We start from the raw sequence: 16363 nt of genomic DNA, 5'->3' as shown, positions 1-16363 counted from the left end.
AAATAACAACCTGGCATGTTTCTGATCTCCATAACAATCCTCATTGCTTTGAATCTTTCACCGTCTCTGCTGGGACCAAAGGCTAGGAACTCTACAAATGGCAGGTGCTGGTGTTTGTGTTCATCAGTCCACCAGTCAGTAAAAGGCAGCACTGCCTCCTGCCTGCACTACTACTGAATGCATGGGATAGATTGATAGCTTGGAGTCAATCCAACTAATCCTGTCCTGAGAGGGGGAAGAGTTCGGCCACTCAACTCTATTGGACTGGGTGTCCATTTCCAGTTGGGTGTTTGAGTCAGTTCATGTTGTTCTGACCTAGCTCAGTGCCATGTCCAGGTCAGACATGCTTAGTATTTCTGTACATCCTCTACCTCGATCTCTCGTGATGTTTGCCCATGTTTCTGCAGCCACCTCCTTGGCATGGTGCAGCGCTGGAGAAAACACGAGGATTGTGATGGGGTTTTTCTACCTTTGCAAAATAAATTTGACCTGAACATCTGATCTGATCAGAACAAAGATCTGGAGCGTGAAAGAATCAGCGTTGGGAGAGATGGGGGCCAGCCAAGTTGCCATAGAAGGGTCTTGACCCGAAACGTCACCCATCCCTTCTCTCCAGAGATGCTGCCTGTCCCGCTGAGTTACTCCAGCTTTTTGTGTCTATCTTTATCCTGGATGGTGTCAAGCTTCTTGCGAATTGTTGGAGTTTCATTCATCTGGTGAAATGGAGAGTATCTATCACAGTCTTGACTTGTGCCTTATAGATAGCGAGGGGGCTTTTGGGAGATGGAAGGTGAGTCACTGACTAAAGGACATGCAACCTCTGGTCTGGTCTGCGCTTTGTAGCGGCAATATTTGTATTTGGTCCATTTGAGTTTCTGGGCATTGATGACACCCGGGACTTTGGTGAGTGAGCACTGTGATGAAAAAGGGCCCTTCGGTGCAACTTGCCCATGCAGACCAAGATGCCCCATTCACAGTAATCCTGCTTGCCTGCATTTGGCCCATATCTGTCGAAACCTTTCCAAAGCATATACCTGTCCAAATGTATTTTAAATTCTGTTATAGTACCTGCCTCAACTTTCCCCTCTAACAACTAGTTCCAATGTGTGGAAAAAGCTGCCCCTTGGGTTCCTATTAAATCTTTTCCCTCTTGCCTTAAACCTGTCTTCTGGTTCTTGATTCCCTGCTCTGGGTAAAAGACCGTGTTCACTCTATCTATTCCCCTCGTGATCTTATCACCTCTATCACACCTCTATCAGATCATCCTTCATCCTCCTGCGCTCCGAGCAATAAAGTCCTAGCCTGTCCAAACAGTCGCTATAGTGCAGACCCTCAAGTCCTGGCAACATCCTCATAAATCTTCTCTGCATTCTTTCCAGCTTAACAGCATCTTTGCTCTAGCAGAGTAACCATCACTAGACACAGTACACCAAAAATGTAATTGCCAAAAAATACTCCAACAATGTGACAAGTAGCTGTTTAGACGGTCTCCAGTCAAGGATGGTCTTTGCCTGATATGTGGTGCAAGTGTTACCTGTCAGTTAGCACCCACTTATCTAAAACTGTGTAACTAAATGGAAGTCATTGACCATAAGTTCAATTGGGGGTTGTGGTTTTAAGATTTGAGCTATGTCTCACACCTCTTGTTAATCCCCTATACACTGATGGGGCCCTTCCTAATCATGAACCAAAGTTGTCTCCATCTTGCCATGTTTTCTTGGCTATCACACAGACTCCAGTGGGGAGGAGTTTGGATCAGCAATTGAATAACTTGGTGTAGACAGGTGAAGTCTATGCTGGGTCACAGTGTTGCCCTGTTGCAACCCCAAGACTAGTGGGCTTTGTTATCTGACTTTTCTCCATAGACAAGTTTCGGCCATGATACCACCAGCTTCTCTGGTGCCACCGTCTTATCTCCCTCACGACTTCGAAACCAGCACAAAATTCTATTCATTATCCCTAAACAATCGTCTTTTGATCCCCCTCTATCCTTTCCACTACAAATTTCATCTGACTTTCTTCAGTCTGTTCATTGCCAAGTTTTTTTTTCTTCACTATTGGCCATGACCAGAGCATACTTGTGGCACTAAACAGGTTAGTTTAGTTTGTATACTGAGGTACAGTGAAAAGACTATACATGATTACAATCAAGCCATCCACAGAATACGGATGCAGGATAAAGGGACCAACGTTTAGTGCAAGATAAAGTCCGATTAACGATAGTCCGATGGTCGCCAATATGGTAAATGGTAGTTCAGGACCACTCTCTAGTTGGTGATGGGCTGGTTCAGTTTTTTCACAAGCTTTTTAGTTTAATCGTATATCCCATATTGTATTTCATTTTTAATGAGTCTGTTTATCTGCGTGACTGTATTGCTGCATTGCTTAACAGGATAATGATTAAGGTGTGCAGCATCCATCTTGAGGTGAAGATTCCCTATGGTTTTTCCCTCAGCTCATTTGCAAACTTTTTTGAATTATTATGAGTATCGTTATTAGTAGTATTATTATTAGTAATAGTATTATTAGTATGGCCAAGTCCAAGGGTAAAAGAACATCCATCTGTGCTGGTCTGGTGTGTTGGTAACGTAGCAACTAATGCGATGTTTACGATACAGCTAGGACAGGAAGGAATTTATATGATGACACAAGGAAGAAATTACTTGCTTTCATTCATGCCCAGGTTGTCACCTATTCGTCTGATTGCAAATCTGCCTTTTTCCAAACTGTGATGAGCTGATTAGTGAGTTATTTCACAATCTATCTTTTGACTTGGATATACCTCTTTGATTTTCCAACATTAGTCCATAATACCATGAGATACAGGAGCAGAATTAGGCCCATTGAGTCTGCCCCGCCATTCAGTCATGACGGATCTATCTTTCCCTCCCAACCCTATTCTCCTGCCTTCTCCCCATAACCTTTGACACCCTTACTAATCAAGAATCTATCAATCTCCCCTTTAAAAGATACCCAATGACTTGGCCTCCACAGCCGTCTGTGGCAATGAATTCCACAGATGCACCAGCCGCTGGCTCTGGACATTCCTCCTCATTGAATTGAACATTGAACTAAACCATCTTGTGGAGGTGCAAGAACCTGCAGATGTTGGAAGCTGGAGCAACAAACAATCTGCTGGAAGAAATGGAGAGTGTCTATCGTGGTCTTGTGCCTTACAGATAGTGGGAGGGCTAATGGGAGATCGAAGGTGAGTCACCCACATTAGGACGTGCAACCTCTGCAACCATGAGAGGGATAAATTGGGTAGTTGCACAGAAAAAAAATCTCTTGCCCAGACTAGGGGAATAGAGGACATGGGTTCAAGGTGCAGGGGAAAAGATTTCATTGGAATCTGAGGGGTAACTTTTTCACACAAAGGGTGATGAGTGTATGGAACAAGCTGCCAGAGGAGCCTATCCCAACGTTTAAGAAACAGTTACATGGATAGAAACATAGAAAATAGGTGCAGAAAGTGGCCATTCGGCCCTTCGAGCCAGCACTGCCATTCATTGTGATCATGGCTGATCATCCACAATCAGCAACCTGTGCCCAACTTCTCCCAGTATCCCTTGATTCCACTTGCCCCCAGAGCTCTATCTAAAGGGCCTGTCCCACTTAGGTGATTTTTTTGGCGACTGCCGACGACTGTCAACGTCGTAGCTGATCGCCAAACTTTTCTTTTACCCGACGACAATGACCACGACAATGCTGAGTCAGGTCGAGACTGTAACTTCGTCCTCTGAAACATCGCGAAATTCCCACGCTTTCAATGCTTCTCCGGCATCCTGGTTTAAAAAATAATAATTTTAAAAGTGGTTAAGTGGATTTTTGTGAAAAGTGTGTGGGCATTCTTTGAAAATGTAAGGGAGATGTATATCTGGTTTCTGGGTTGCATATTTGGGTTGACCCCACTTTAAATGTAATGGCTGAGGCCATAAATATTGCGAAAATTCCCACGCTTACCTGACCGTCAAACTGTCACCTCCAATCTACTTGTCAAATGTCCTGACGGTAAATAAATTTGTTAAACACAAACATTTTATGGCATTTTGAAATTACTTTACTTATTTTAATATTATGTGCTTCTAAATGCATCTAAGAGAACCTAGCAAACCTGGGGACAGCAGGCGACAGACAGCGCCCGCAATAAGCAACGATACCTGGTGACAAGCCAACTGTCGCCGAGAAATTTCAAACTGTTTGATTTCTCAGCGACGCGCCGAGATCCACTACGATCTTTGGAAGACTCCTCACGATCATCCCTGCGACACCCCGGCGAACTGTCGACGACAGCCTAGTCGTCGGCAGTCGCCTTAAAATTGCCTAAGTGGGACAGGCCCTTAGCTCTCTCTCCAGTGATTTGGCCTCCATTGCCCTCTGTGGCAGAGAATTCCACAAATTTACAACTCTCTGGGTGAAAAAGTTCCTTCTCTCCTTATCTAGGACAAGCTTGGAGGGATTTGGACGATACGCAGGCAGGTGGGGCTAGTGTAGTTGGGACATATTGGCCGGTGTGGGCAAGTTGGGCTGAAGGGCCTGTTTCCACGCTGCTTCACTCTGTGATTCTACGGCTCTGCTCTGCTCTTGGGCCGGCCCACCCGGATGAGGGGCAGGCAGTCGACTCGGATAGAACCCGTGACTGTCGATGCCCGCCGTGGGAGGAGGCGCCCATTATTGTGGGTTTGTTGCGCTGGTCGTAAGAATTTTTTTTTTAAATTGCCCCACCAAAAGGTGAAAGTCTGATTGGAACATGGGATCTTTGATCCAACATATTGATTCAGCAGGTAGAGGAGGAACACAATGCTGAGCAGATTCCAGGAAATTTGAGCGGCCTACATACTGACAAAGATGCTGGCTCTTTCTGAAACCTGCTTTTGTCTCTCTGAGTATACAGGGTGTCTCTGACACCTGGGCTCCCTGCCAGTGCTGCTGCCATTGATTGCACTGAAGCGAACCTGTTTGGCCGATGGTCGTCCTTGGAGCTAAGAACTGTCGATGCACTACCACTTCACTTTTCCATGGTCCGCTTCTCGTGCCAACAGATTAACGTCTTCATTTTGTACTTGGTGTCTCCGGTTGCACTTGTTAACTTTTATAAGCTTGGTCAAACGATATCCTGCATGGAAAAAGTGAGACTTGAGACTGCAGTAGGGGATAAAGGCATTCCATCGAGGTGACTGCCATACCTGTGAACGGCAAAGTTAAGCACAAAAAGCTGGAGTAACTCAGCGGGACAGGCAGCATCTCTGGAGAGAAGTAATGGGTGATGTTTTAGGGCTGAGACCCTGCTTCAGACTCGACCCGAAATGTCACCCATTCCTTCTCTCCAGAGATGCTGCCTGTCCTGCTGAGTCACTCCAGCTTTTTGTGCCTATCTTCGGTTTAAACCAGCATCTGCAGTTCCTTCCCACACAGCACCAAAGTTAAGTGCGTCACTCGTTCTATTGACTTGCACTTCCATTCATTCCATGAATAGGCTGCTGTGGTATTGTGTTGCCTGGGCAAGTTGGTTTCCATTCTATCTCAGTTGTTCTCCCTCTGTTCATTCCACAACTCTTTTCCCACCCTCCCCCTCTTTGCAACTTAAAACATGCCACCTTTCTCATATTTGTTTCAAGTTTTCATGAAGGGTCGTTCACCTGAAAGGTTAAATGTTTCTCGCACCTCAGCTGCTGCCTGACCTGCTGAGTGTTTCCAGCAGTTTTTGTTCTGTATTTCTTTAGACTTTACCTTTGTGTTTAGAGATACAGTGTGAAAACAGGCCCTTCGGCCCACCAGGTCCGCGCCAACCAGCGTTCACCCCCGTACACTAGCCCTATCCTACACCCTAAGGGCAACGTACAATTTTTATCAAAGCCAATTGACATACAAACACGTACGTCTTTGGAATGTGGGAGGAAACCGGAGCACCCGGAGAAAACACACGCGGTCACGGGGAGAACGTACAAACTCTGTACAGACAGTAACACACGTCAAGGTCGATTCCAGGTCTCTGGCGCTGTAAGGCGGTCGCACTACCCGCTGCGTCACTGTGTTGCCTGCCCACTTCATCTGATTTTCTCATTTATTTTCAAGTACAATAATTGGTTAGGCAGCATCTGTAGAGGATGAGACAATGTTTTGATTTGACAGTTGTTTACCAAAATCACAGTGATGTGAAATATTAGTAGAAACAATGAACTGCAGATGCAAAGGAAAGACACAAAGTGCTGTAGTAACTCAGCATGTCAGGCAGAACCTCTGGAGAACATGGATAGGTGATGTTTCTAATCGGAACCCTTCTTCAGACTGAATCAATCACCAATGTGACCAATGCACTTGAAATGTCATCTATCCATCTTCTCCATGGAAGCTGCCTGGCCCGCTGAGTTACTCCAGCATTTCGTTTCTCTGACGTGAAATATAAGCTGGGGAGGCGAGAAATTGCAAATGCAGAAATCTTGAACAAAACGCAAAGTGCTGGAGGAACTCGGCTGGTCAGGCAGCAACTGGGGAGGGAAAAAAAGGTAGGGGTAGCAAGAAATAGAGGACACAGGTTTAAGGTGAGAGGGGAAGGAATTAATGAAAATCTGAGGGACAACTTTTTGCAAATGTTCTGTACGTATTTGGTGTTAAGGGATTTGGAGTTAGTGCAGGGAAATGGTGCCAAAGTAAAAAATGAGTCATGATCATATTGTGGGGAAACGGACACAATGGGCTGAAAGACCTGCCCCAATTTCTAACGTTAGCTTTCTGGTCAGATGCTGGCAATTTTCAGGGTTATGCTCTAAACATTCTGATATTAATCTGGATCTTGAATGCAGGAAATGCACAGATAGCTGGAGGAACAGCAGATAAGGCAGCATGTGTGGAGGGAATGGGCAGGTGATGTTTTGGGTCGGGACCCTTCAGTCTGATTGGAATTTGTGGGTGGGTGGGAGAGAAGGCACAGAGGTGGGGGTGAGGACAAAGCGTGGCAAGTGACAGGTGAAGACACAAGGAACTGCAAACGCCAAAATCTTGGGCAAAACGCTAATGGCTGGTATAATTCAGCTGTGGAGGCAGCATCTCTAGAGGACATGGATTGGTGATGTTTAGGTTCGGAATCCTTCTTAAGGTCTGAAGAAGGTTCACGACCTGAAACGTCACCTCTTCCTTTTCTCCTGAGATGTTGCCTGACCTGCTGAGTTACTCCAAATTTTTGTGTCTGCCTTCTGACTGAAGAAGGGTACCAGCCCTAAATGTACCGATCCGTGTCCTCCAGAGATGCTGCCTGACCCGCTGAGTTACTCCAGCACTTTGTGTCTGTTTTGGGTCGGGACTCTTCTTTGGCCTGATGTACACCAGCACTTTGTGTTTTGCCTAAGAAATAGGTGGATGTAGGTGGAGCGAGGGTTGACTGTCTGATGTTGTCAATAAGTGATACCAGGTAGAGGTGAAAGGATGACAAATGGGTGTCTGATAAAGAGAGGAGCGCTGGGACTGTTTGAGTTCGGTGTCATACAGTGACTGTATTCTGAAAGAATTTGAAAGAACATTTGCTCATATTTTGCAAGGCACAATGGTGTGAATATATAACCCGGGACTTGTTAAATTCTCAAATTAACAAACCAGTCCCAATGCCCTTGAGCGGAGGAGTTCTATGTCGAAACTAGACATTACAAACTAGTTTTGCTTGTTTGGTGACATTTTACCATTGGCTTTCCAAGTTGGCTAAAAATAACCAATGGGAGGCAAATCTTGTGTTTGTTTTCTCTCTTGGTGTTTAAGGTGCTGCGGAACCAGTCCTCACCAAGCACTAAAGGGCTTGTACCTGCGAATGCCTATATCAAACAGCCTGGAAACAGGCCCTTCGACCCAACCCATCCATGCTGCCCATCTAAAATGTCATTTGACCCATTATTCCTCTAAATATTCGATAAACACAAAGTGCTGGAATAACTCAGCAGGTCAGGCAGCATCTCTGGAGAAAAAGGACGGGTGATGTTTTGGGTCCGGATCCCTCTTTAGTTAATACATGATATTGAAATCTTAATGATGCTATTGAGTCTGAAGAAGGATCCCGATCTGAAACATCGCCCATCCTTTTTCTCCAGAGATGCTGCCTGACCCCCTCAGATACTCCCTCATTTTGCCTGTCCTTTGTATAAACCAGCATCTGCAGTTATTTGTTTCTCCATCTATATACTAAAACTCTCGTTTGTTATCTTGTTTGTGACTGAACTTCAGCCAAAACGGTACACGATAGCGCGGCAATTTTAGGCCCGCCTTGCTCACCATTGTCACTTTAGCGATAATGCAAGTAGTTTTATTGAAATCGGTGTTATATATTTTTAAGTTATTCACATTTTAAAGTTTAAAAGGAGGGGAGGGGAGGAGGGAGGGGGGAAGGGGGGAGTGGGGGAGAAGGGAGAGAGGGGGTTTGAGGGGAGGTGGGGGGAGGACAAGGTGCTGCACCAATGCAGGAGAGGTTTGGGCCCAACGGGTCCACTTTGTCTAGTTTCCTCTAAATCTTTCCTATCCACGTACCTGTCCAAATTATTTTAAATGAAGGAACAACAAATTGCGGATGCTGGTTTATGACAAAGATAGACACAAAGTGCTGGAGTAACTCCGTGGGTCCGATGGCGTCTCTGGAGAAAAAAGGATGGGTGAAGTTTTGGATCGGGACCCTTTTTCAGACAATAATTGATATTTACTTTTTTTTTTTGTGGGTGCCAGTGCCATTTGGGTGTGAATGTAACTTTGGACGAGGGGAAAGCAATCAGAATGGGTGGACACTGAACTGCTTTGAATGGCGACCTTGACCATAGACTGATGTTGGGTGTGTGGAGGGTCCCCAGATTGATCTTCCCTCCTGCACTGGATGCTCAAAGGCAGGACTGGACTTTGCATAGAAATTGAGGAGCAGCTTGTTCTAATATTGAAAGAGGGACTACAGCCTCTGGCCTTTAATGCACAGACTTTGCGGCAGTAGCCCATCACACAGACCTGACTACTCGCCATCGACTCCATCTACACTTCACTCTGACTGGGAAAGCAACCAACAAGATGACACAGAGCTGGGTGGCAGTGTGAACTGCGAAGAGGATGTTAGGAGGTTGCAGGGTGACTTGAACAGGTTGAGTGAGTGAGTGGGCAGATGCTTGGCAGATGCAGTATAATGTAGATAAATGTGAGGTTATCCACTTTGGAGGCAAAAACAAGGAGGCAGATTATTATCTCAATGGTGTCAGATTAGGTAAAGAGGAAGTGCAATGAGACCTGGGTGTCCTTGTACACCAGTCACTGAAAGTAAGCGTGCAGGTACAGCATGCAGCGAAGAAAGCTATTGGCATGTTGGCCTTCATAACAAGAGGATTTGAGTATAGGAGTAAAGAGGTCCTTCTGTTGTATAGGGCCCTGGTGAGACCACATCTGGAGTATTATGTGCAATTTTGGTCTCCTAATTTGAGGAAGGACATCCTTGCAGTGCAGCGTAGGTTCATGAGGTTAATCCCTGGGATGGCAGGACTTTCATATGAGGAACGATTGGAAAGACTGGGCTTGTATTCATTAGAGTTTATAAGGATGAGAGGGGATCTTATAGAGACATATAAAATTATAAAAGGACTGGACAGGCTAGATGCAGGAAAAATGTTCCCAATGTTGGGTGAGTTCAGTACCAGGGGACACAGTCTAAGAATAAAGGGAAGGCCATTTAAAACTGAGGTGAGAAGAAACTTTTTCACCCAGACACTTTTGAATTTGTGGAATTCTCTGCCACGGAAGGCAGGGGAGGCCAATTCACTGGATGAATTTAAAAGAGAGTTAGATAGAGCTCTAGGGGCTAGTGGAATCAAGGGATATGGGGAGAAGGCAGGCACTGGTTACTGATTGTGGATGATCAGCCATGACCACAATGAATGGTGGTGCTGACTCGAAGGGCCAAATGGCCTCCTATTTTCTATGTTTCTATTAACATAATCAAGGATAGACACAAAATGCTGGAGTAACACAGCGGGACAGGCTGAGTTACTCCAGCATTTTGTGTCTATCTTCGGTTTAAACCGGCATCTGCAGTTCCTTTATAAACATAATCAAGGATCTTTTTATACTCTAGTCATTCCTCCTCCTTCCCTCTACCATCGGGCAGAAGGTACAAAAGCTTGAAAGCAAGTACCACCAGCCTTAGAAACAACTTTTCCCCCTCTGCTTTCAGATTACTGAATGGCCCTGCCATGTTCAGGGTAGCTCCGATCTTTCAGCCTAACTTCATTGCAGGCACCGGACTTTATCTCTACAGGCCCACCACCGATTTTCCGGCACCTTCTTTAATCTGGACAAAATCACCAGAGTGCGCTTGAAACCTCCCCCTGCAAGCCTCCCTGAAATGTGGTGCCTAGGCTGGGTGAGGCGGCCAACTTCCATCTCATCGGGACTTCCACGCCGATCGGCGGGTTGAATTTGCCCCTTGAGGCCGGGGCTCTGGAACTCTGGGCGGGCCGGCCGGCCGGAGCCGGCAGATCCGTTCCCAGAGCCGACTTTGTGGGCCGGAATCTCGGCTCCCCAGCGGCCTAGACGGGCTGCTGGACTCCTTTGATATCCGCAGTTACTTCCTATCCATTCATTCATTCATTCATGGACTTCTATGCTCGGTGCCTTTAGGAAAGCCTAGCCAAACGATACAGAGCTGGACGTTTGCATGTAAATGTAACAGTAGCCAAGGTGCACCTGACCTGTGGAATTTAGATCAGGAGGAAGCAAGACACCACAGCATGAAACCCGGTACGGAAACTCCATCCCGACAGAGCAAAGCTGATAACCCGTGTACTCCAATATTAAGTTGCATTGAGCTGCTCTTGTTTAAGAGCGTGAAAATAGAAGCAGGAAGAATGTCCTTTACATCTGCTTTGCAGCTTTCTCTGCACCCTTTCCAACTTAACAACAACCTCCTTCGGTTATCTTCTATCTTCGGTTTAAACCAGTATCTGCAGTTCCTTCTTACACTTAACATCAACCTTCCTTTAACATGGGTGATCCATACTGAATACAGTGTTATTTGGAGCTAGCACTTTATTTGCTGTGTGAGACGCTGGCAGCTGCTCTGGTTTCATGTCACATCTCAAAGACATGGGTAGATTACATGACTGTTGTAAATTTCCCCTCACGTAGGCACGGGGCAAACGAGAATGGTTGAGGTCTGGATCATTCTGCCAGAAGAGGTGGTGGAATCACTTACAATTACTGCATCTAAGAGGCATTTGGACAGAGCATTGAAACAAGCAAAGTAGTGCAGTTTATGTAGAAATCAGGAACTACAGCAGGCTTACACAAAAGGACACAAAGTTCTGGAATCACTCAGTGGGTCAGGCTGCATCTCGAGAGAACATGGACAGGTGACGTTTTGGGTCAAGACCTTTCTTTAGATTGATTGTAGAGGGGTGGGGGAGGGGAGTGGTGTTGGGAAGAAGAAAGCTGGGAGAGAGGAGAGGCAGGAAAGAGCTTGGTAGGTAATATGTGAACATGGGTCAGTGGAGGGAGGGTTGATAGTTGGAACAAAGGCAGGAAATTAAATCAAGATGGTGTGCAACAGAAGGATTGAAGAGTTGCAAATTGTGGAGGCAGATGAAGGAATGTGGGAGTGGGAAGTCAAGTCAAGTCAAGTCAATTTATTTGTATAGCACATTTAAAAACAACCCACGTTGACCAAAGTGCTGCACATCTGACTAGGAAAAAAAGAAACATAGGAAAACATGGGTCTGAGTTGTGATCGTGCACAGGGGAAGGGGAGTGGGGGGCTGGGGAAATAATGGAGGGAGTGGAGGAGAAAAGGGGAGGGGGGGGGGGGGTTGTTAGAGGTTACCTAAAATTGGAGAATTCAATGTTTATGGGAAATCGGAACGCTTGGTGAAAACCCACGTGGTCACAGGGAGAAGGTACAAATCCCACACAGACTGCACCCATAGTCAGGATCGAACCCAGGGCCCTGCTGCCAAGAGGCAGCAACTCTACTGTTGTGCCACTCTGCCAAAAATCTCTCGTTCATTCTGGCATTTAATTTGGTTTAGTGTGTTGTCACATGTACCGAGGTACGGTGAAAAGCTTTTGTTGTGCTAACCAGCATTTGTATGTTGGGGTATCCATGGGTCGAGGGTTCGCTCGTATGCAAGGGTGTCGATATGTCAGGGGGGGGTGTAAGACTGTCCATGTCAGTTGACCGTGACCCTGGATCACCTGCATGTCAATAATGATGTGATTAAACATACTTGAGGCCTTAAGCTCTCTGTCAGTGTTATCCATGGACATGGAGTCTTAAATGATGTCATGGGCCGGGATAACATGAGAACTCGCTGCTATCTCAATTGATCCTTTTACATTGAAAGGTGTGCAATGCTTACTTTACCTCCTCTTTCACAGGGACTGACAACACGGTGGCCGTGATGATTGGCAACATCAAAGGGCGAGAGATTCTGGCGCTGGTGAAGGAGGGGATCTCGGTTTACATGGTGATCGAGGTTGGGCGGCAGCACGGAGCCTGGATGAACCAGTACTCCATCTTCTTTGTCTCCATTTCCTTCTTTGTGGTCACTGCCGCCACGGTCGGCTACTTCATCTTCTACACGGCCAGGAGACTCCAGATCGCAAGGGCTCAGTTAAGGAAGCAGGTCTGTTACCCGTGGTATGAATATTGATTTCTCCAACTTCAAGTAACCCCTGCATTCCCTCTCCCTCCATCCTTCCCCCACCCAAGACGTACCAGCTTCAAAGTCATCTTGTTGTCGGGATCTTATAGAAACATACAACATTCTTAAGGGATTGGACAGGCTAGATGCAGGAAGATTGTTCCCGATGTTGGGGAAGTCCAGAACAAGGGGTCACAGTTTAAGGATAAGGGGGAAGTCTTTTAGGACCGAGATGAGAAAGTTTTTTTTCACACAGTGGTGAGTCTGTGGAATTCTCTGCCACAGAAGGTAGTTGAGGCCAGTTCTTTGGCTATATTTAAGAGGGAGTTAGATGTGGCCCTTGTGGCTAAAGGGATCAGGGGGTATGGAGAGAAGGCAGGTACGGGATACTGATTTGGATGATCAGCCATGATCATATTGAATGGCGGTGCAGGCTCGAAGGGCCGAATGGCCTACTCCTGCACCTATTTTCTATGTCTATGTTTCTATGTTAAGCCTCATTGTCTATACTCGTTGTCGCCTAACAAACAGCTAATAATGGCCTGTTTCCTTTATCACCGTTACTTTTTTGCATATCTTTCATTCATTTGTTCTATATCTCTACATCACCGTCTATATCTCTGTGCAGTCTGAAGAAAGGTCTCGACCAGAAACATCACCTATTCCTTTTCTCCAGAGGTGTTGTCTGACCTGCTGAGTTACTCCAGCTTTTTGTGTCTATTTTTGGCTTAAACCAGCATCTGTAGTTCATCCTACACTGTTAGCCGGTTCCTTGCTTGTTGGCATCTGGCTGTCCCGATGGGCACGTGTTCCTTTGCCGTCAAATGGACGAGAGGATTTAAAATAAGGAGGAGAAAATGCACTGATCTGCCCGGATGCAAACTAAAATGTTATTATGATTTCCAGACTACAATTCTGGTGGGATCATAGAACAATGAATGTTATAATCTGAATCTAAGGGCAGTAATTGAGTTTAGTTTTGTGATACAGTGCACAGCCACTTGAGCTCATCACATCCATGCTGACCATCGATCACCTGTTCACTCTAGTTCTACTTTCACTTTCTCATCCAGGTTTGGAGGGGGACAGGCGAAATGCAGGTAAATGGGACTAGTTGAGATGAGACAATGAGGACCAGTTGGGCCAAAGGGCCTGTTCCGTGCTGTATGACACAATGACTCCTCCTAGACAATAGGTGTGACTTTACAGGGGCCAGAGGCCAATTAACCTCAAGGCTGAATCATCTTGATCAGTTACATGTTTAATTTAAGCTTTAACATTGTACACATATTTTTGAACAGTTAAACACGTGACTTGATGTGGGAATTGTAACGCTTTGCTTTATAATTTTTGTGTTAATTTGCCGAGCCATCGTAATGGCTAAGGTTAGTGATCAGTTGGCACATTCCTCCAGTTTCTGGCACAGTAAGTCAAGTCAAGTCAATTTTATTTGTATAGCACATTTAAAAACAACCCACGTTGACCAAAGAGCTGTACATCTGATTAGGTACTAAGGAAAAAATGAGACATACAGTAGCACACAAACATAACAGCACATACAAAACAGTTCACAGCGCCTCCTCAATGAGCCTCACACGCTAGGGAGTAGAAATAGGTTTTGAGCCTGGATTTAAAGGAGTCGATGGAGGGGGCAGTTCTGATGGGGAGAGGTTTGCTGTTCCACAGTCTAGGAGCTGCAACCGCAAAAGCGCGGTCACCCCTGAGCTTAAGCCTAGACCGCGGGATAGTGAGTAGCCCCAAGTCGGCCGACCTGAGGGACCTGGAGTTAGAGAGGTGGGTTAGAAGATTTTTGATGTGGGGGGGGGAATGTCCATTTAGGGCTTTATATGTGAATGCTGATGCTGGTTTAAACCAAAGATAGACACAAAATGCTGGAGTAACTCAGCGGGAAAGGCAGCATCTCTGGAGAGAAGAAATTGGTGATGTTTCTGGTCGAGACCCTTCTTCAGACTGATGCCAGGGGAAAGGGAGAATAAGATTTTTTTTAGATTTTTTAGATTTAGAGATACAGCGCAGAAACAGGCCCTTCGGCCCACCGGGTCTGCGCCGCCCAGCGATCCCCGCACATTAACACTATCCTACACCCACGAGGGACAATTTTTACATTTGCCCAGCCAATTAACCTACAAACCTGTACGTCTTTTGAGTGTGGGAGGAAACCGAAGATCTCGGAGAAAACCCACGCAGGTCACGAGGAGAACGTACAAACTCCGTACAGTACAGCACCCGTAGTCAGGATCGAACCTGAGTCTCCGGCGCTGCATTTGTTGTAAGGCAGCAACTCTACCGCTGTGTCGCCATGCCAATAAGGAGGTTAAAGGTGTTAAAACAGAACAAAGGAATGGAGATCAAGGAACTCCCAGCTAACGATGATCTATTCTACATTTTCCTTGATCTCCATTCTCTTTAAGTTTGGTTTAGTTTAACTTTGGAGATACAGAGTGGAAACGGGCAATTCGGCCCATCAATTTGTGGCGACTAGCTTGTTCCCCCCCATACACAAGTTCTATTCTACACACTAGGGGCAATTTATAGAAGGCAATTAACCTACAAACCTGTATGTCTTTGGCATGTGGAAGGAAACTGAGCACCCGGAGAAAACCCACGCAGGTCACGGGGAGTGCGTACACACTCCGCACAGATGGCACCCGTAGTCTTGGTTGAACCTGAGTCTCTGGCGCTGTGAGGCAGCAATTCTACTGCTGCACCACTGTGCCATCTCTCCAATTTTGAGATGATTAAAAGCTATGAAAGTTGCTACAGATATTTAATAAGATGTAACTGAAAACCCTAATCACTAAGAAATAATGAACAGCATTAAACTAAAATGAGTGTGTGTGTGTGTATATATATATATATATACGCACACGCACGCGCACACACACACACTTTAGTTAATTCTGCTAAAGTCCAAGCTAAGGATCCCTCATCATACAATGATGGATGTGGGGTTTGGATCAGACATACAACAGGCTGCAGACGCTCTGTGTAAATATGGAGTGAGCTACATGGGAGTAGATTTCGGCACTGAGGTCCTGCTCGTTGCCAGTGCAGTTTATTTTGGTCACACTGGACGTAGAAATGATTTTGATATTCAAGGAGCTTTCTGTCTGGTGTACCTGTTTGCCAAAATCAGCACCTTTTTACTCTGATCACATCTCTTGTTGATTTTTTTTTTGTTGGCATTTTTGGGAGCTTGGCGTTTCACAGCCATAGGCCGAGGATTTCCTCAATGCCTAGGTATGGAGGGCCATTAAGGCCTCCAGGGTCATCCCAGAGTAGTGTGGGCAGAGGCACGTTCGTAAGTCCTTGGAGAAGAATTTGGCCATTCAGCCCATTGAGTCTACTCCACCGTACAATCATGGCTGATCTATCTTTCCCCCTCGAGCCCATTCTCCTGCCTTCTCCCCATAACCCTTGACACCCTTGCCAATCAAGAACCTGTCAAATTCCACTTAAAAAAAATATCAAGGGTGGTAGCAGAAGCAGATATGACATTCAAGTGCCTTTTAGATGGGCACATGAATATGCAGGGCGTGAAGGGATATGGATGACCTGCAGGCAGAAGAAATTAGTTTAATTTGACATCATGTTCAGCACAGACTCTGGCATGAAGAGCCTGTTCCTGTGCTGTTCTGTTCAATGGAATTCATCTTGCCATTGCCACTGCCAGGGTAGATTGACTTACCTGGCATGAT

At 45.8% G+C, this 16363-nt stretch overlaps 1 protein-coding gene across 2 annotated transcripts in view; it reads left to right on the top strand.

Annotated features, from left to right (window-relative positions):
* The window catches only part of rnf128b (ring finger protein 128b), a 133789-nt gene that overhangs the window by 78526 nt on the left and 38900 nt on the right, over positions 1 to 16363 (top strand). For both annotated transcript variants that reach the window (XM_078411921.1, XM_078411920.1), the window contains exon 2: positions 12379 to 12626. In XM_078411921.1, the coding sequence (XP_078268047.1) occupies positions 12379 to 12626 (248 nt within the window). The remainder of the gene's footprint in view (positions 1 to 12378; positions 12627 to 16363) is intronic.

The sequence above is a fragment of the Rhinoraja longicauda genome, chromosome 15, assembly GCF_053455715.1.
Source record: "Rhinoraja longicauda isolate Sanriku21f chromosome 15, sRhiLon1.1, whole genome shotgun sequence".
In the NCBI taxonomy this organism is placed as follows: Eukaryota; Metazoa; Chordata; class Chondrichthyes; order Rajiformes; family Arhynchobatidae; genus Rhinoraja; species Rhinoraja longicauda.
This window is presented reverse-complemented; position numbering and strand designations above follow the sequence as displayed.